This window comes from Mus caroli, unplaced genomic scaffold, assembly GCF_978045245.1.
Source record: "Mus caroli unplaced genomic scaffold, Mus_caroli_1 scaffold_4, whole genome shotgun sequence".
Taxonomy (NCBI): domain Eukaryota; kingdom Metazoa; phylum Chordata; class Mammalia; order Rodentia; family Muridae; genus Mus; species Mus caroli.
Window position 1 is genome coordinate 151,775,178 of NW_028227259.1, and position 19,836 is coordinate 151,795,013.

Below are 19,836 nucleotides of genomic sequence, written 5' to 3' on the forward strand. Positions count from 1 at the left end.
CTTCAGGAGGACCCGAGTTCAGTTCCCAGCATCCACACCAGGAACACCTGCAACTTCAGCTCCGGGAGAGCTAACGCCCTCTTCAGGCCTCCACTGGCACCTGCGCACACACACACACACACACACACACACACACACACACACTCACGCATCTAAAACAAAGAAAATGTTTTGCCTGATCAGTATAATAAAATGGTGGCCCCCCAAATTATTAAAATGAGTGTAGATGAACTTTAAGAATTATAAATCTACTTTCCTGGGCTTCGTATATACTAGATGTTTAAAACTATACACTATGTGGTTGGAGAGAGAGAGAGAGAGAGAGAGAGAGAGAGAGAGCAGTGATTATCAAGAGCACTGGCTGCTCTTCCAGAGGATAGCAGGTTCGACTGCTGGCATCTTCATGGTGGCTCACAGCTGTCAGGGGATCTGACACCCTCTTCCCGTATCCTAGGATACCAGGCACTCAAGTGGTAAGCATGCATGCACAGGCAGATGAAACACTCAAACTCACAAAGTTTAAAAAGTAACAAAGAAAAGTATGAAATCGCTCAGGCCAATACAGTCTTTCCTCCCTCTCCCAGTTGAAAGGTGAATGGCGCCACTTCCTGGGTGGTCTTTCCATTTCTTTCTCACTGAGCTGTTGAGGCACTGGGGACACAGTTGTAAGGACCCTTTCTAGTGTGACTCCTTGAAAGCTGAAGTGTGGTCTGCCAGCATGGTAAGTGGAAGGTTCTAGATGTCTGACAGAGAGCAGGTAAGAGGAAGCACAGGAGGGGAGGGGAGTGGTGAGGCAGGAGGATGGGATGGGGGTGGGGAGTAGTGAAGCGGGGGAGGATCAAGGGGCGGGGAATGGCGAAGGGGGAAGATCAAGGGGCGGGGAATGGTGAAGGGGGAGGATCAAGGGGGCAGGGAATGGCGAAGGGGGAGGATCAAGGGGCGGGGAATGGCGAAGTGGGAGGATCAAGGGGCGGGGAATGGTGAAGGGGGAGGATCAAGGGGCAGGGAATGGCAAAGCGGGATGAAGCAAGGGAGAAGACTCTTACCGGGTTCTTGTTGTATTTTGTGGTTGTTTTTGAACCAAGTGATCTGAGGCGCGGGGACACCTCTAGCTTGACAGTCTAAGGTCGTAGAGCCACTGATGGAGACCTCGTGGTCACTGAGGTTTTGAAGCAGGTGTGGCGCTTCCGAATCTAGCGAGGAAAGAGAGGGGGTGTGGTTATTTATATTGCACAATCAGATGGACATCTTAATAGAGACAGAACCCACCCAAGGTAAGGCTTCAACACGCATTTGTCGATTTTTCTCTTCACTGATTAAAGCTAAGGCTTCCCTTGAGAAAACGTGACAACAAATTGCAATGTGCTAAAATGTAGGTAAATAAAGAACTAGGTTGGACTCTATATTTTTAGATACTAATACACCAACACACTTTCTTCTTTAGTAAAGAAAAGCATTACGAAAATTCAACTATTTCATATTTTTCTAGAGCTAAACATGAAACACATGGTTGTGTGTGTAGAGGTTTTTGGGTTGGGTTTTTTGTTTTGTTTTAACGTTCCTATTGCACATGCGTGATGGGCCAATATCATCTTACATCTTATGTTTGTTCTCTGGACTGAGCCCGACGGCTGATGGCTCCTGTGTTTGAACTGAATTTCATGGACTGGGTTGTGTTACTCCATAGTCTACACTTCGAGGCAGCAGACCAAACAGGAAAATTCTGAAATCATTCAATGCTTTATTGGTCACTCCCCTCCCTCCCCTCCCTCCCCTCCCTCTCCCCCAAATACAAGCAACGAAGAAGTTCATTTAAGAGGCAGAGGCACAGATTTGTAGGTTTTGCGCTATATAATAGCACAAGTATTGTATTTTATATTATTTTCTCTTAAAACATACAAATATGGTACAATACAATTTATTTTAATAAAATGCCAACCAATATAGTACAACAAAAAATGAATTTAATACATTAAGATGCAATACATTATAATATTAAAAATACCACACAGGAACGGCAGTACCCCCCAGGGCCCCCGTGAGTACAGTGTCTCAGTTTAATGGAGTAGTTATTCAGTCCTGCTGACGTGTATACATTCTAGTGAGGTGGATTGGATCAGGGCCTCAAGCCCAAGGGAGAAAAACAGAATTGCCTAAGGCCTCTCCCCTGCACCCCTCCCTAGTCTGCCTTTTCCCATCTCATTTGCAAATCCTAGGGCAGAAATCCCAAGGGTCTTGGTATCACTTACATATTCTGCACCCTTGTCTGAGCTTTCTCTAAACAGATTTGGTTCCTCATCTTATGACATTAACAATGGGAGAGGGCAGCTTAGGAATGGTTACCCTACAAGTGATGCTGTGGCCTGGATTCCATGTCCCCTGCAGGAGTCTGCTGCGGGCCCCACACCCCTCTCTCTCTCTCTCTCTAAATTCCTGCAGGAAAACTCTCAGGATCAGCATTTGTTAAGGCCATTTTGACATCCCAAGTTGAAGAATTATCATCACAGAACACTCAGCAGGGTTACTATTGGTTAGGAGACCTCTCAAGGGCTTTGGTTCCCATAGCTTATCATTAGTCTTCTTGTTTTATATGGAATGGCGTCTGAAGGCACACGTTGAAGGAAGTGCTGGTTGGTTAAATACCTTCTTCGAGGGTAGGCTGCAGGAGAAAACTCTTACTGTTGCCTCTTACAGTGTCTCCCTCTGTCCGCGTTAGACGCAATCTGTCAAACAGCTTTTCTTAATTGAAATCACAGCCCGCAGGAAACTTTTCAATCTATAATGACTTGTGCACGCATGCTCATTACAATGTTGACATCTTTACAAAAACATCAGTGAGATAGGACAAGATAAGAAAGAACACATGGCTAATCAGCATTCAACAGTGCCCAGAGAACTCACAGATTCTACTTAAAACTCAGACCCAGTGCACTGCGTGTCTAGCTCCCTTTAGCACATTCTACTGTTACCAGTGTGTCAACTCTGAGAGAACAATGTATCACTCACTACTCATAGGCCTTCAATGACTTTTGGATACAGGGCCTATAAAACACAAATCATTGTCATAGCTACAGTTTATAATACCATCTGTACAAACGGGTTTTGCGTTTCCCTGACAGATCTATTTAGGAGCGGATGGTTTGCTTTAACCAAAATCTTACAAAGAACACCCAAAAGGGGCACAGACTTCACACAAGCAGCATAGAAAGGGGCTAGTTGTAGGACACAGACTTCACACAAGCAGCATAGAAAGCCACAAAATAAACACACAGAACTCCTCATTTACAAACAAGGTTCACACACACACACACACACACACACACACCCTCTAAAGCATACAGTATTAGGATTTATTCATGAGAAAATATTTTCTATATGCTAAGTGTCTCGTCTTTTGGCTCCTGCCTACAAGAGTGTGCAACCTAGGAATCATACTTTGTGAAGTAGACCTACTTTGTAACAATGCAGTGTGACATTTTAAGGAGCAACAGAGTACAGGGCATCCATACATAGTTGGCAGGATAGAAACCCACAGTTAAAACAGCACGGCTGACCCCCCGACCAGGATGATCAGAATTGACAGGATATTTTTTGCTGGTCATGAGTAGCTAAAGACAGCCACCCACAAGGGGCTCTTTTAGGTATGACCCCAGGGTTGCTGGCCTGGTTTCCAGGTCTCTAATGATGTGTGTGTGTGGGTGTGGGGGGGTGTTTTTGTTTTTTTACACTTTGGGAGGAGCTGAGGAGCCAGCCTCATTACCCCAATTCTCTCTCACTTTCTTTCCCTCTCTCCCTCATCTCACTTCATACCCCAAAGAAGGATTTTTTAAAAAAAGAATTTATATAATAGTTTCTTTCTTTCTTCTTTCTTTCTTTCTTTCTTTCTTTCTTTCTTTCTTTCTTTCTTTCTCTCTTTCTCTCTTGAATATTCTGGAAGGACTGATTATACAACAATGAATGCAATTCTTAAAATTGTCTCTTGGGATGCACATCTTCCCCTACTCACAGGGAAGGAATGGATACTTTGCATGCTCAGTTCAGTTCAGGTTTTGTTCTGAGAAGGCTCCCTAAATCCTTCATTTCTCTCTCATTTTTTTCTTCTTTTCTTAAAACAAAACAAAACAAAACAAAACAAAACAAAACAAAACAAAAAAAAACCAAAACCAGCTTTCTTACAAACTGAGGCCCCTGAAGGTCCCTAATGGTGCTGAGGTATTGTTTCCCTGAAGGAAGACATTGCCTCAGAATGAACAAAGAGGTCAGGCCAAAGAGCCATAGGTAAGGCTTTGTGATACAATTGATTATTCTTTCCTCTGGGCTGACAACTTCCAGGCTACTGATTGTTTTCACAGCATTTGGGGCTCCATAAAACTGGCACTTGGGGGGAAATGCTATTGTTTACTCTTTTCACACTCCACGAGAGCAATTCCCACGTGAAAGACAAGCTTAGCTCTGGAACACAGTCTGTTAGCCTAAAGGAAGAAGAAACTGGGCTGGTGAGTTCCCAGGCTCGAGGGCTGCCATACTGCCACCGCCACAACACAGAACTGCCCAGCCATGTGCTTCTCAGCCTCACTATTTTGGTCATTATTGCTGGCTTCCTCCAGCCATGTAGTTCACATACAAAGATCAATCAGACATGGAAACCATACATGGAAACAGAAAAAACAATGCATATTAAAAGTACCTTTCCTTCAAATGCAAGTTCAAAATGTAATTGCTCTTGATTTATTTTTTTTAAAGGCATGCACTTAAATAGTTTTAATGCTGTTCTTTTTTTTTTTTTTGTAACTTCTTAACTTTTGCAATTTCTTAATCCCCATAAAAACATTTGCATATAGAGAAGGTGGCCTTTTCTTTCTCTCATGGGTAGATTTTTCAATAGACATTAAGAAGATTGCATTAAATCTCCACTCACAATAGCCTTTATATCCTGGATACATGGGTTGTGGACCTCTTTGAATGCCATCAAAGCTTGGTGAAGGGCTTTAAAACAGTGCCCAGGGGCCATGAGTGTTTAGAATGAAGGCTTGCTGCACTTTTGCCTGCAGTCAGGGGCTGTCAGTCCAGCCAAGGACAATGAGGAACAGCATCTAATCACAGCAGGAAACACACGTGTAATTACCTGGGTCAGACAGAGGAGGGTGGAGCAGACCTGCTGGACCTTCATAATTCACATTGGGACTTAGCTTTACTCTCGGAATTACATCAATATCTTGAGCCCCTGGGACCCATCTTAGAACCCTCCAGTTTAAGATCAATATACTTCATGTAAAGAAAAAAAAAAACAACCAAGTTTCAAATAAATAAGCATTATAACTTGTTATCCAGGAACTATTTACAAATCAAGAGCAAAAATGAAATAGTAAAAAATAAAACCAGGTAGACACCCGACACAGACTCAAATTCAACTGTACGCATCCTGTGCTGAAAAAAAATTAACTTATTCATGTCCGTCTTTGGCAGAAACCAGCATTTGCTTAAATTATTCAGTTTGTTCAGCTTCACAACTTAAAATATATATATATATATATCAAAAGAGGCTGGCATCAGAGTGGAAGAAAAGATGCGTCCCAGGTTGCTGCTATGAGGCAGAAGACAGAAGAGCAAACACACGAAAGAAACAGAGTACAGGGATCTTCAAATCCAAACACACACCGGGTGGCCCAGAGAGCACCCCTGGGCCAGCGGGCACCCCGGGCCAGAGGGCACTGGGCTTTCTTATTACGTTATCATGTCCAAACTCATTTTGGGAGGAGCGTTTCCTCTGGGCCTGAAAGTTAGCAACAGTAACAATAAACTGAGATGATAAGAGACAACTGTTACTTTTCAAATGAGTCCTTTAATGTTTGACATGACTTTGTGTGGTACAATCATTCCTCCTGCTTTTAAATTTGGAGATCCGAGAGAAAATGGCCTTTTTGCCGCAGTGCTCACCTCTAACGAGAACTTCTGTCTTCCGAAGGATGTCTTCCCCTGTGTATATGTTCCTGGCTCTGCACGCGTAGGTGCCCGAGTCCTCTAGAGACACGTTCTTGATGACAAGGTTCAGAGTGATGGAGTAATCTTGAGTGGTGGCCATTTTTTGCTTGCTGATACTATGATGCATGGTTCTGTTGTTAACTGTCCGTAGCAGAATCCAGGTAATGTCTCTGTACAGGAATTTATTGACCACACAGGACAGTTTCAGGTCCTCTCCTTCGGCTGGCATCTTTTCCACGGAAACGTGAAAGCCATTCGGCACATCTAGAAAAGAACAATGAAGAACTTCAGACCAGCGTCTCACAATGAGATACTCAGACATGGTGCAAACTCTGTATTCCCCTTTGGATTCTCTCAGCAGGAGCATCGCTGGGACAAGTGTCCTGTCCTTTTTTGTGTTAGGGGAAGTGCTCAGACAGAGCACGAAGAGCCTGTGGAGTTGAGCCCATCCCAAGTGACACAGGAAATACAAAACCAGGGCAGGTTTGGGGAAGGTAACTTTTTCTCATTTGCCCCCAGTTGCTCTTCATGATGAACTGGCTTTCCTGACTTGGGATAAGAACCTTGTTCCTCACTTAACAGGTACAGTCCTCGCCCTGGCAAGCTGACATTCGAGGAGAGTAAGATAAAGACATAGGAGCACTTTGTAAAAACCTAAAGTCTGGGTACAGGGACGCTATTTCCAAACAGTTCTTTAGGGGTGAGCTTGGGAAAGCTGGTCAGAGCCGATTCTCCCTTGCTTCACATGGCCTCCTCCCTGTTGCTTGAGAACAGAGCTCCAGGCCAGCGGGCCACACCACAATTGTGTTATTCACCTACTCAGACTCCTCTAGTGGGGACGGTGATACACATACACACACACACACACACACACACACACACACACACACACACACACACACAAAAGATGAGCCGCCATGAGCTCCTGAGTTCGATGCCCAGCACTATAAAGGAGGGAACATCTAAAGAGAAACAAACTGTTTTGAGAAATGAGGAGTGGTGGCGCACACTTGTAATCTAAAAACTTTGGGGGCATCAAGAATTCAAGGTCATCTTTAATATAGGACGTTTGAGGAGGTCCTGGGCTACTTGAGATATTCTCAAAAAATAATAAATAGCTTTTAAGGTGATGGTGTTGCCAAAAGCCATTCTGTTTGGGGTCAGTCCTCATCCTTTCTCTACATCTCCTAAGCGACCCCTCATTCCAGGTCAGCTTGTGCACCCCACTTTCAGTAGTCCTTCCGGCACCATCCCTTGAGTTTAAGGCTACCAGCTCCTCATTGTCATTCTGGAACATTCACTGGAGGGCTTTACAAATCACAGCTACTGGTGGTGAGCTGACTTCTCAGTGCCTTCCCATGGCTTGCTACTGGTGATGTATCTATATTTGAGCAAAGAATTTGGGCCAACATTTTACAAAGAGCTTTGAAGATGAAAAGCGCTGTTGTCTGTTGTTATTATTATCCTCCGTACACAAAGCTATAAAGAGACCTTTAAACCTTAAAGGGGACAATAGTCCAAAATTAGACATCGTATCAGCGCTTCCCTAGATCTCACTTTGCTTGTTTTTCTGATTTCTCTGGCTTTGGCCCCATTATAAAGTGTATCGTCTGAAGAAATGCCAAAGTATTCATGGGAAACCTGGAAGCATGGGGTTTATGGCGGCCTATGAAGTGTGGCGCATGGGGAACAAGGAGGAGAGCAGAGACGGCTCTCAGAAAATAAAAAGGAGCCTGTGTGAGTGCAGACATGGCAGTTTGCTTTGCAGCACACTGCTCGCTGGGGCTAACCTAGCAGTGAGGTGTCTGAAGCAGCTCCCCTCCTTCAGCATCTTGGTACATTCTGGACATCTTCCAGGTGAGACTAACGCATTTGCTATCGCCATCCACATAGATGAGAGGGGAATGGAGGGCTGGCTGTGCACAGGCTGCTTGCCGCAGGCGGTCCTTACTGGCCAGAGCCCCTCTCCATCCCTGCGCCCTCATCCTGGCGGTTGGCACCCAGGGACCTCAGTCACACCGCTGAGGTCACGTGCAGAGTCTCTATTTACTTTGGTGATTTAAAACTTCCTGTGGAAATAGCTCACAGGTTTCCTGATGGAAGATTTTGTTTATCTTTGCCAAGAACCGTCAGGAATCTCAAAATAAAACGTATTTAGTGACACTGGGAAATGAGAGAGACAAGGTTTCATCTTCCAGTTTCTCCCCCAGTGATGGTTCACACACCCACAGTCACAGTGGGGAACAGACACACACACACTGCATCTAGAAAAGAGAAAAACAACAAACAAACAACCAGCTCTATCCTGAAAGCCTGTTTCTGAACTGAACAGTGTCTGAAGCCATCAAACAGCTCTTAGGACCATCTATTTCTCAATGTAACCCCTTCAGCATTTGCTTTTGATCCATAGAAGACTGCAGACAAATAAAATATCTTTAATGGTTTAATAAACCCAGAGGGATTCTCTCCTTAATTCTTCCCCTGCCCCCCAAACCCTGAGTATAAACCCTAAGAAGAGTTGTTCTCCATGGGACTGGAGAGCTGGCTCAGTGGTTAAGAACACTGGTTGCTTTTCTAGAGGACCTGGGTTCAATTCCCAGCATGCACATGGCAGCTCACAACTGTCTCCATCTCCAGTTCCAGGGAATCTGACACCCTCGAACACACATACATATAGGCAAGACACTGATGCACGTAAAATAGGAGTTGTTCTCCAGCTCAGCCATCACCCTCCTCACTATGTAACACTCATCCGTATAGGATGAGACTTACCACAGTCTCCTGAGGGGTCCGTGAAAGAAGCCAGCCCCACTTTCAGGAGACATGGCCAATCCCCTGTGGGGAAAGCATGTCCCGGTGGAAACAGGCACCGTGAGGCAGGCATTTCTACCTGACTGGGATGGCCCCAAAGAGACTAAAAAGGTTGAGCGATCTTAACTGGACCACTGGCAGGAGTAGTCCCCGAAAGTGCATGAAGAGTTACTAGAGATCTCTGCTGAGTTCACAGGTACTAGCTACAATTGAGCAGCAGAATTAGGAGGGCATGCTGTCAAGGATGCCGATGGCCACAGCTAGCTGCTTCTTTCCACCGAGGAAGGGAAATTACAGCGTTCTGAGAACCGATAAAGCATCAAATAGATCTTCACAGAATTCAAAGTTTAGACAGGCACTTTAGGGGGCTGGGAGGGTCCCCAGGACTTAACTCAGTGTCTCCTAAGTGATACCGGGGGGTGGGGCTTTACCACTGAGCTACATGTTATGTCTGCTCCTACACAGCAGCAGTTATTTAAGTATTACTGGGGAGGGGCTGCAGGGATGGCTCAGTGGTTAAAAGCACTTGTTGCTCTTGCGGAGGACCCAGATTTGGTTTTCCAGAACCAACAACATGGCTCACAACTACCTGTAACTCCAGTTTTAGGGCACTCAAAGCCCTCTCCTGGCTTTTGGTAGACACTAGGCGTGTGTGTGGTACATGTACATGCATGCCAGCCAAATGCTCACAAACACAATATAAAATAAATACAGAAAACTGAAGTGGTACCCTGGGCCAAGTATAAGACACACACACACACACACACACACACACACACACAGTACAAATCTTCTTATATCCTACAACATATACTACACATAAGATATATTTATATCTCTATCTATCCATCCATCTATTCTTATTTTCCCTAGAAAATAAACTTGTAATGTGCAAGGGTCCTAAAAGTGCTTAACCTTGTATGTCCTAAGAATAAATCTTAGGCTGGGTGTGATGGGGCACACCTTTAATCCCAGCACTTGGGAGGGAGAGGCAGGCCAGCCTAGTTTATATATGAGTTCCTAGACAACCAAGGGTTTAGGATCAGACCCTTTCTTAAATGAATACAAATAAAATAAAAAACAATTGGAGCAAAGATCTGATTTGAAAAAATATAGTAATCAGCTAAAAGCCAATAGTGTTTATAAGCGATTCAATCTACCATCCATCTCAATTTACGCTCTCCAGCGCTGGTTGAAGAGAACCATGGGGAGGAAGTGAATCCTAAATAACAAGGCTGAGGTGATGCGCTGCTTTTAGGCATTAAGATGAAAGTTTCCGTGTGCTTTGAGAAGCACTGTGAGCTTCCAGCAGGCATTTCCTTCCCCAAATCCAGCATGCCCTCTCCCAGAACACACTCAGACCCAAGCCAGAAGGGCCCTGCCCTGAGCCTTTAGATGGTCTGTTCTGGTTGGACCCTTAGAATGTGAAACATTGATGGGCCAGTGATGTATGCCCACTCTGAGCCTGTGTCATGCTGCTCTAGATAATGCCCAAGATTCCCAGAGAAGACAGACGGCTCCTAAGGCTGCTAGACTTCTCTGCTTCGGCCAGAGGGCTGGCAGGCATCCCTAGTCAATATAAGAAGTGGCTGAAGAGCTGAGGAGGAAAGTGTCCGGGAGCAGATGTGGGCATGGCTCTCACTCACAGGAATGGCGTGAGAGGCATGGCAGGTACTGTTGCTCTTGGCTCAGCAGCCCTGAGAGGCCCCAGGACTCTAAGCCTAGCCTGGCCTTGAGGTCCTGATGTAGGCACAATTGTCCACAAGAAGTCGGAACATCTGTAAAGGTTTATGGGATGGTTTTAGATGAGTCTCAGGGGGCTAAAGAGTTTGTGGGCGGCTGCTGGTGCTTTCCTTTAGCTCGGAACACGTAGAGGAAGTCCAGCCTCTTCCCTCTATCTGTTCATGCCCGCCCCCACCCCCACCCCCACCCCCACAGCTCAGTACCCTCTAGTTCTCCCTCTCAGAGGCTTAGAGCTGACACGCAGCTTTGGAGTACTGATCAGTGGTCTATGTGACTGAAGGCCTGAATTTTATTTCATTTATTTTAAATTGATTAAAATTTGAGCAGGGTGGTGTGTGTGTGTGTGTTGTTTTATTTCTCTGCTAGATACAGGGCTATGGGCATAGCTCAGTGGTAAAACATCTGCATCACGTCTGGAGTTCAATCACCAGGAAAATAACCCCCTAAATGTTGACTACATATTAAAAATGTAATATAGTATTTTAGATATACTGCTTAAACAAAATGTTATTCTTTCTTTCTTCCTTTTTTGTTTTATTTATTTATTTTGTTGTTTGTTTGTTTTTTGTTTTGTTTTGTTTTTTTAAGACAGGGTTTCTCATTTTAGCCCTGGCAGTCCTGGACCAGGCTGGCCTAAGACTCATATATCCTGCCTGCCTGTGTCTCCCAAGTGCTGGGATTTGGCGTATACCACCAATACTTAGCAAGATTTTGTTGCTACTTCAGAACTGTCATTTTGCTACTGCTATGGATTGCAAAATGTTTCCCGATGGTCTTAGGTGACCCCTATGAAAGGGTGGAGCAACCTCCCTATGTAGGTTGAGAGCTGCAGGTTTACTCCAAAGCTCCTGGATTTACTCCAAGACTAATCTTAGTGAAATCTCTGTGAGCATCCTTCCCCAGCAAAGGCCTTTGCTACTGGGAGCAGATATACGAGGAACACTGTCTTCTGCTCTTGTAAGGGGGCTTTGCTGTGGTGTTCTCCCCGTCCAGGTCCGACCTGTGAGAATGACTTTCAGGACGGCTCCACGGCCCAGACTCTTTAGGGTTTGGCTGCAGGCTCCCATCATCGGACAACACAAACGCCTCATGAACTCAGGGCTGCCTATTTCTTTCTGGAGACTTCTAGGCACTGTCAGAAGCCTGCTCCGTGCAGTGCGAAGTTTCCAGAGGGTTGGCAGGCTGCCCAGGTTCCCTCAGAAACTGGAGAGGCGTGGAGCCAGGCAATTGTTTTTAGACTTTGAGCAACTTATTTCCTTCCTGGACTCACGGAGGGACATAAGGAGCGCCACTTGAGTACTTTGCAGGTTTAAAGATTTGTAGAGACCATCAGGGTTTAAAGTTAAAAATTCTTAAATGCTCAAAAAAAAAATAGCCCATTAATTATAAGGAACAAAGCCCACTTTCAGATTTTGACAGGGGAGTCTGAGTCTCCCAAAGGGCTAAATTACTTCTACTATGGATTTCTAAGTAAAACAAACAATCAAACAAAAAACCCACAACCTCCTCCCCCAAACCAAAAAACAAACAAACAAAAAACCTGTCTAATATCATAGGGGTTGGAAATGAACTATGTACCAGACGCAGAGGTAGGTCTTGAGGGGGGTCCAAGAGTGAGGATATAAGATCCCAAATTTAGAACCCAGTCTGGGAAAGAGACACAGACACAATTGAGAGAATTCCGGGAAGTGGCTCTTTAGAGAAGCTAAAGATGTTGTGGAATTCTATCCGAGAGCAAGGATGGAGGTCTTCACAGTGTGACAAGTCTATGTTTTAAAAAAAAGAGGTGGGTGGGGGGGGAATCACCAAGGGCGTTAAAAGCAAAGAGGGTTGAAGAGAGATCGAGGACCCCCAACTTTCCTGTAGGTGGAGTCCGGATAGCTTACCTGTGACGTAAAATTTTATGTTTCTTTCCACAGTCCCTATTTTATTGAAGGCCCGGCAGCTGTAGATTCCAGGGGTCCGAGAGTCAGCCACCACCAATGTGCTAACCGTCTGCAAAAGACACAAAGTTCAGCTGGGACAGAGATCGATAGGAACAGCCCTGAGCTAAGGGCTAGAGTGATTCAGATGTTCCATTCACATAGAGGGTATGGCAGGGGTGGTAGCCACCAGCAAGCTCTCTGCTTTGGAGCCCCACTACGAATAGAAAAATAACAGGAAAACAGGTCCTCAGGAGACCGGAGCCCATGACATCCGACCTACGAGGGTTTTCGGGGCTTATCTCGGTAAGTGGCCACAACAATCACAGACCTGAAGCCGGGGTGTGGAACTGCACGTCCAACCCCATGAGGTGGTCAGGCCACATCTGTGAGAGGAACAGGTGAGGCCCAGGCCTTTCCTGGTGTGGGTGACCTGAGAGCATGGGTGCCAACTGGTCACAGGAGGCATCTATGATGGGCATGAGAATCAAGCAAGGAGAGAAGAGAAGGCGGCAAAGCCATTTCTCATTTGTGCTCACGGGATCTGGCTCGCAGCCCCCAGTGGACTTGAAAGGGACAGGAAGTTGAAAGCTAAGATAGTCGTGCGTGTGTATGTGTGTGTGTATATGTGTGTTTATAAATTATCTATTCTCAGGACTTTAATTCTTTATGTACAAAATGAAGATATAAACTGATATTTTAGAGCTGTGATTTAGCTGATTGTCCCCAGATGGTGGTCAAGTTGATATGAACCTGAAGTACTTTTCAAAATAAATAATGTCTACTCTAATCATAAGGTGAAAATTTAGACAGCTAAAAGACTTCCATTGTTTCCTTTAAAAGAAGAAGAAATTAGAAATATGGACACACTGCTGAGCAGTCTTCCATTGAAAGCCACCATACCATGAATAGGTAGTGAGGGGGAATTAAAGGTACTTTTTAATACTTCAAATTAGAGACAAATACATAAAACTTGATCCAGTTCCTCAGAGATCGTAGTCTGTCCTAGGACACAAATAACTAGGCATGGTCTGTGAGACTGGGGTACTGTTCTCAGGGTTGTAGATGAGTTGTGTGTCCTGGCGTAAGATAAAGGCAATACTACGGGATGCCGGGCACTTTCATGAATGAGCATTCCCGAGGGACTGGTCTTGGGGAAGGGTCTTAACGTTTTCCGATGGGTGAAGTAATATTAAATAGGCACTTTATGCGTGGTCTCTCAATGTCTCTAAGAAATCAAGACATTTCTGTTTTTAATCTAGAGACTAAGCAGACTAAAAACAAGGGCTGGAGAGGTGGCTCAGTAGTTAAGAGCACTGGCTGCTCTTGCACAGGACCTGGGTTCAGTTCCCAGTACCTACATGGCAGCTCACAGCCATCTGTAACTCCAGTACCAGAGGATCCAACACCCTCTTCTGGCCTCTGTGAGCACCAGGCTCATACATATTGCATGTACATACATGCAGGCAGAACACTTACACATATAAAACACAGTAAGTAAATCTGAAAGGAAGTCTGACAGCATCCTCTGTGTTTTTTTAGGCAGCAAACCCTCTTCTTCACCTTCCACCCCAAATGGTTTCTTGGTTGTTGGAAGTCTCTGCTCAATCCCATCCACTCTTATATCCTCTGTGTGTTATCAAACTTCTAGATAATGCAGAGGGCTGGGCTATGTGGTAGTTCTCACTCCATTTAGTGGATATTCATCACGTGGCTGTAAAGGTTCTGCCGGGATATCAATCAGTAGGGAGCATAGCAATCCCCATGGCCAATGACTTTTAAAAGTGTTTGGCCTCATTCCCTACTTAAGGTTCCAACATATGCTTTCTCTTCTTCGGGGGGTTGGGGGTGTGAGTTGGGTGTGGGTGGGGTAGGAGGATGGCCACTGTAGAAGAGTCTGAGAGATCAGCTCTCTCTCTCTCTCTTTCTCTTTCTTTTGATTGTTAACTTTAACAAAGAGTGGGAACATATGAGTTCTGATAGCCGCCTTCTCTTATTATAAGGACCAGCGAGAGTCACAGAGGACATAGAAAACTGTGGTAAGACAAGCTTGTTGGAGACAGTGTGAAGGGAGCCATTAGCTGGTGGGAGCCAGAAGGACAGATTGACGATCAAGTGCATTGTGACCCCCCTGTGTTGTCTGGGGAGTCTGAGCTCCTGTATGTCAAAGCTCTTCACAGGAAATCAGAAATGAATGTCTGCACTGAGGATTTCCTGTTTGCAGTCATCTTAAGCCCGAGTTCCTTACAGGAGTTAAATTCTTATTGTTGATCTGAAAGGACCCGTGCAGAGTCACTTAGATTCTTGGATGTATCGCGATCCAACTTGGATCTATGGTTTAGTTAGATTTGTCTGCTTAGCAGCCCCCGTGTCTGTTGGCTTGAGACTATTTGACATTTCAGACAGTCACCGTTTATACTGTTGTTAAAATGACTTTGATTTTGCAAAACTCAGAGCTGGGGTTTGTGGCAAGGAGAAGCCAGACTACATATGGACATTTGCCCTGTTTGAGTCCTGCACACAGCGGGCTGGAGAGATGACGCAGTGGTAAAGGCATATGCTCTTACAGAGTATCTGGGTTTGATTCCTAGTACCCACGTGGTTGCTCATAATGCTCTGTAACTTCAGCCACAGTAACTGTAGCCTCAGGAGACCTGACACCCTCTTCTGATCTCCATGGACACTGGGCAAGCACATGATGCGCAGATATACATACATGCGAAGCAATCATGCGCATAAAGTCAGTCAGAAAATTAGACTTGCCCACACTGTCTGAAATGGTTGCGGCAGCTTTGGTCTTGCTGAGCCATGTCAGACTTTTCATGTAATCTGAGACTAAAGCTGAGATGCCTGGAGGTGATATGAATCCATGTCATACAATGAATTATGAAGAAAGAGATATAATTCAAGTACATTTTTCTTTGCCTGAATAATGCCTTCCAATATTAGACACGTATGCACAGACGGGCATCCTCCAGAATTGAACTCACCATGGTTTCTGTTAGTGTAGAAATTATGTTGGTGGGGTGTTTATTATTTCTTTGTGGTGGGACCTTCATGCTGCCCTTAATGGTAACATGGACAGCATTATCTTAGCCCTGTGAGATGGGGGGCATTAAACAAATAAGGTGACTAAGGTTTCTAGGGCTTAAGGGATGAACCCCAGGACTCCAGAGACCACAGACATGCCTGGGAAGAGCGTCTATCCTGGTGTGTAGAACTTGAGAGCTCACACTCTCAGCCTCTGATTGCTTCCCCACCCAAGTGCTTCACACTGGGTAGCAAAACCTATTGATACAGGCCTGTCTACCATTTGAATGGGGTTTTCCTTGAAGGTAGCTCCTTTAATCAGCAGCAGCTGGTAGCATAAACTGAACACTGTTTTCCTTCTGGGATAGAATTTCACACAAACTGAAAACTTTTCTATTTTTTCAAGACAGGATTTCTCTGTGTGACAGCCCTGGCTGTTGTGGACTTTATAGATCAGGCTGGCCTTGAACTCCTGAGTGCTGGGATTAAAGGTGTAAACTACCTCCTTTCTTTTTCTTTTTCTTTTTCTTTTTCTTTTTCTTTTTCTTTTCTTTTCCTTTCCTTTCTCTCTCTCTCTCTCTCTTTCTTTTTTCTTTTTTAGGTGATGTGATTTGGAAGTATGATTGGTGAATGAAAAGATTCTAATTAAAGAAAAACATTTTTAAACACAGGGTGAAACAAAGAACTTATTATGATCAACTTTCCTAAAAATTATTTTACTCTGGTATATTCTTTATCTAGGGAATATGTTTTAAGGTTATAAAATTAAGTATCTTTTCATATAACATCAAAGATATAGGTTGTGTATAGTGGTATATACTTTAGTCCCAGTGACAGGAGGCAGAAGAGCTCTGTGTGTTGGAGGCCAGCCTGGTCTACATATTGAAGAGGTCCAGCCAAGGCTACATAGTGAGACCCTGTCTCAAAAACAAGACAAAATCCATGGCGGGTATTTGACAAGCATAAGCCAGGTCAGGTCAGAGACAGGAGCTTAAGCAAGGCTGTGCTCAGCATCCTTTGGTTGTATTGGAAGGCATCTTCTCATGGGACAGTCAATAAGGATGCACGAGCTGCTTGTCTTAAAGGGACCATTCTGATCCTTGATGCCCACAACAAAGAGGAGAATGAAAAAGGTCAAACAGAATACCAAATTATCCCTGTTACGTTTTAGAAGAGAAACTGCCAAAGATTTGAGATGTGACAGATACTTGGAGTTGTAATTGTTTATTTTATAGGACACACTCGAAGGGATGTCTCAAGATGGTCTGCTTGCATCAATTCTATAATCAGTTTGCATTTTCCACAAAGGAAAGACAACCTCACTCCCACTTAAAATCCACAGTGGCCTTCTACAGAGGATGAACACAGCCAATTGCAGCATCAAAAAAGATAAAAGCCTTTCTGTTGGTGTTTTGTTTGGGGTGGATGACTTCTTAGCGAGGTTTTTGGTCCAGTCTAACTCTGCATTCTTAAAGGTTCTGTGCTTGTCACGGGGTCCTTTGATATGTCCCCAGATGTTCATCCAGACTGTCACCAGAAGCCAGACATGGTGGTGCACGCCTTTGATCCCAGCACTCCGGAGGCAAAGGCAGGCAGATCTCTGAGTTCGAGGCCAGCCTGGTCTACAGAGTGAGTTCCAGGACAGCCCAGGCTAAATAGAGAAACCCTGTCTTGAAACACAAAAAGTTCCCAATCCCAGAAACAAAATAAAATAAAACAAGGAAGCAAACAAAAACAACAAACCATCCAACCAAAAACCTGTCATTAGCTACTTAAGCTTGGATTTCTTAATTTTCCTTCCCTTCCATTTGCTAAGCCTTAGTAAGTCCTGTCTTCAGCCTCGTGGAATAGATTGAATGGAAGTAATATGTCATTCCGCTTAATTTCCGGGAACACGCTTTTTTTTTTTTTTTAAACCTATTTATGGAATAGAGATTTTAATCTTGGGATGTTTCTAACACTGCTTTCTTCTAAGTCTTTCAGGGAGAAATAGAAGTAGAGGTGTATAAAGGCCAAGGAAGAGCTGACACGCAACAACCACGTGGTGGGAAAACAGAAGGTGAGAATTAGGGGGAGCCAGGGGCAGTGTGGGAACTGGACCACAAGCCGTAGTTCCGTAATTAGGACGATCATACACGTCATGGGATTGTCTCAGGCAATTTACATATTTCCTCCTGTACCCTCAAACAAGTTCACGGAAATGTCGCTACCGCAAAGCAGAGAGGCAGTCACCCCTCCCCTCCCCGCCAGCCTTACAAAAAGTCTGCTCAGGGCTCTGTGCGCTTCTCATTTCAGTCCCATCGACCCCCTGCATCTGGTGTGAACAACATGAAAATTTAACATTTTGCTTTTAGCCACTCCAGAGAACGGCTCACATCTCACAAAGGTGGGCCAAGGAGGAAATGGAGTTTGGGAATTGCATTTCCCTCTATGCCCTTCACTGACCTAAGGGACAACAACAACGAAAAGCCCCTGGAACCCCCAGCCACCATGACTTCCGGTGTGAGAGCGTCCCCACCCACACCTCTCCACAGAGGAGCTTTGCTGGGCAAGGCTGACCGGTGACTGAGCCATTATTGTGGGACTTTGGTGTACTGGAGTCACAGTGCGCCAAAGAAGCAAGCGTCTACATCGTGAAGAACATTGCATGCAATTTAGAAACAGCAAAACTATGCTTGTAAGTAACTGTTCAACGAAGGACAACTTTTTCTCCCAAACCACAAAAAAACATACTAAATTAATGCTAAAACTAAACGCAGTAAGTTCTCCTAAAATCAGAACAAGAAATCAGCCATTTATATCCAGCATAATGGTATTAGAACCGCTTAAAGGCCCCCATACACTATGTAGATTTTTCACTTCCCTTATGGGGAAAATTAAAAGTTTTGTAATCCAAATGATCTTGAATAGACACCCTTCGTTGCATGTGACTGCGGCCATTGGAGGACGACTCCATTGCAATCTTAGTGGTTGTCAATTTGTTAAAGTTCCATGTCTAGGGGAACCTCTCTCCAGGCTATCTCCTCTTTACCACAGGAAGTTAGGTAGGATAAACACCACGAATGCCATTTCTTTGGAGGAGTTGAGAGATGTGGACATCTTTGCCCTTGGTTGGGAGAAGGAGGAGTTTGACCCTGCAGCTCCTGAACGTGGGCCAGGTGGTACAAAAGCCAACTGTGCACAGAAGTTCATGTCGGAAATCTTTAACTTAACTGCAGGACCACAAGACAATACATCTATTTCCAGCCTGAATGGAAAATCGGTGAAGACTTTTTTTTTTTTTAATTTTATTTCAGACAAGTTTTTCTCTGCTCTCTCCGTTTTTTTTTTTTGTTTTTTTTTTTTTTTTTGATCAGCAGACATTATCTCTGGAGTTAGTTAACTACGTGGGGCCACGCCCATCAGGAATCTCACCCAGCTTCACCCCATTCAGTTTTATTGCTCACTGGACATTTTGGTGGTAAGAAAACAAAGTAGAAATCCCACTTTGATCATGAACATCAATTCTCTCATTTTAAATTTCCGGGATTAATAGGACATTTGCCTGCATGGTCCGGAAGAAGCAAAAAAGATGAAATGGATACCACCAATGACATCATCTGGGAAGTCTGCTAGGACTGTGTGGCAGTACTAAGTGGTTCTCTAGCATTAGTGAACAATTTTCTACCCAAATCAAACATCCGGGTTTCTAGAATTCCTTCTCATCTAACTTGTTCGTTAAAGTCTTTCACTGGTGGCTGGACAGCATGGCACTTTATGGCTCCTGTGTACTGTGTTAGTGGGGCAAAGGCTACAAACCATCCCAACCACTGCTGTGTCTATAAAAACCATTCCTAAATCCCCAGCAAGTGACTGTTGATATTGTACCTCGAGTAGTTGGCCATGAAAGTGCTGAGTTTTGACTCAGGAGACCTTGCTTTGAATTTTTTTTCCCTTTTATGTGGTGTGGCTTAGGTTGCCCATGTTTAAAACGGGGAAAACCACGCTGGCTTGCCAAAAAAAAAAAGGATGTTGACATTAGCATCTTCAAAAAGGCTTAGATACTGAAAAGTGCAGGGTTAGCGTGGTGGTGCATACGGTTAATCCCAGCACTCAGGAGGCAGAGCAGGTGGATCTCTGTGAACATGTTTCAGGGCAGCAAGAGCCATAGTCAGACCCTGTCTGAAAAGAAAAGAAAAGAAAAGAAAAGAAAAGAAAAGAAAAGAAAAGAAAAGAAAAGAAAAGAAAAAGAAAAAGGAAAAAGAAAAGGAAAAGGAAAAGGAAAAGGAAAAAGAATGAAGGAAAGAGAAAATGGGAGACGGGTCAGCTAGAGTGGCTCAGTGGTTAAGAGCACTTGTTCTTGTGGGAC

The 19,836-nt window shown here is 44.4% G+C and overlaps 1 protein-coding gene across 1 annotated transcript in view; it reads right to left on the reverse strand.

Moving 5' to 3' along the window:
* Flt1 (fms related receptor tyrosine kinase 1) overlaps positions 1-19,836 on the reverse strand; it is a 163,708-nt gene that overhangs the window by 70,436 nt on the left and 73,436 nt on the right. Inside the window, exons 12-14 of the mRNA XM_021162004.3 lie at positions 12,423-12,531; positions 5,938-6,246; positions 1,047-1,193 (exon numbers count right to left, since the gene is read on the reverse strand). Coding sequence (XP_021017663.1) covers positions 1,047-1,193; positions 5,938-6,246; positions 12,423-12,531 — 565 coding nt within the window. The remainder of the gene's footprint in view (positions 1-1,046; positions 1,194-5,937; positions 6,247-12,422; positions 12,532-19,836) is intronic.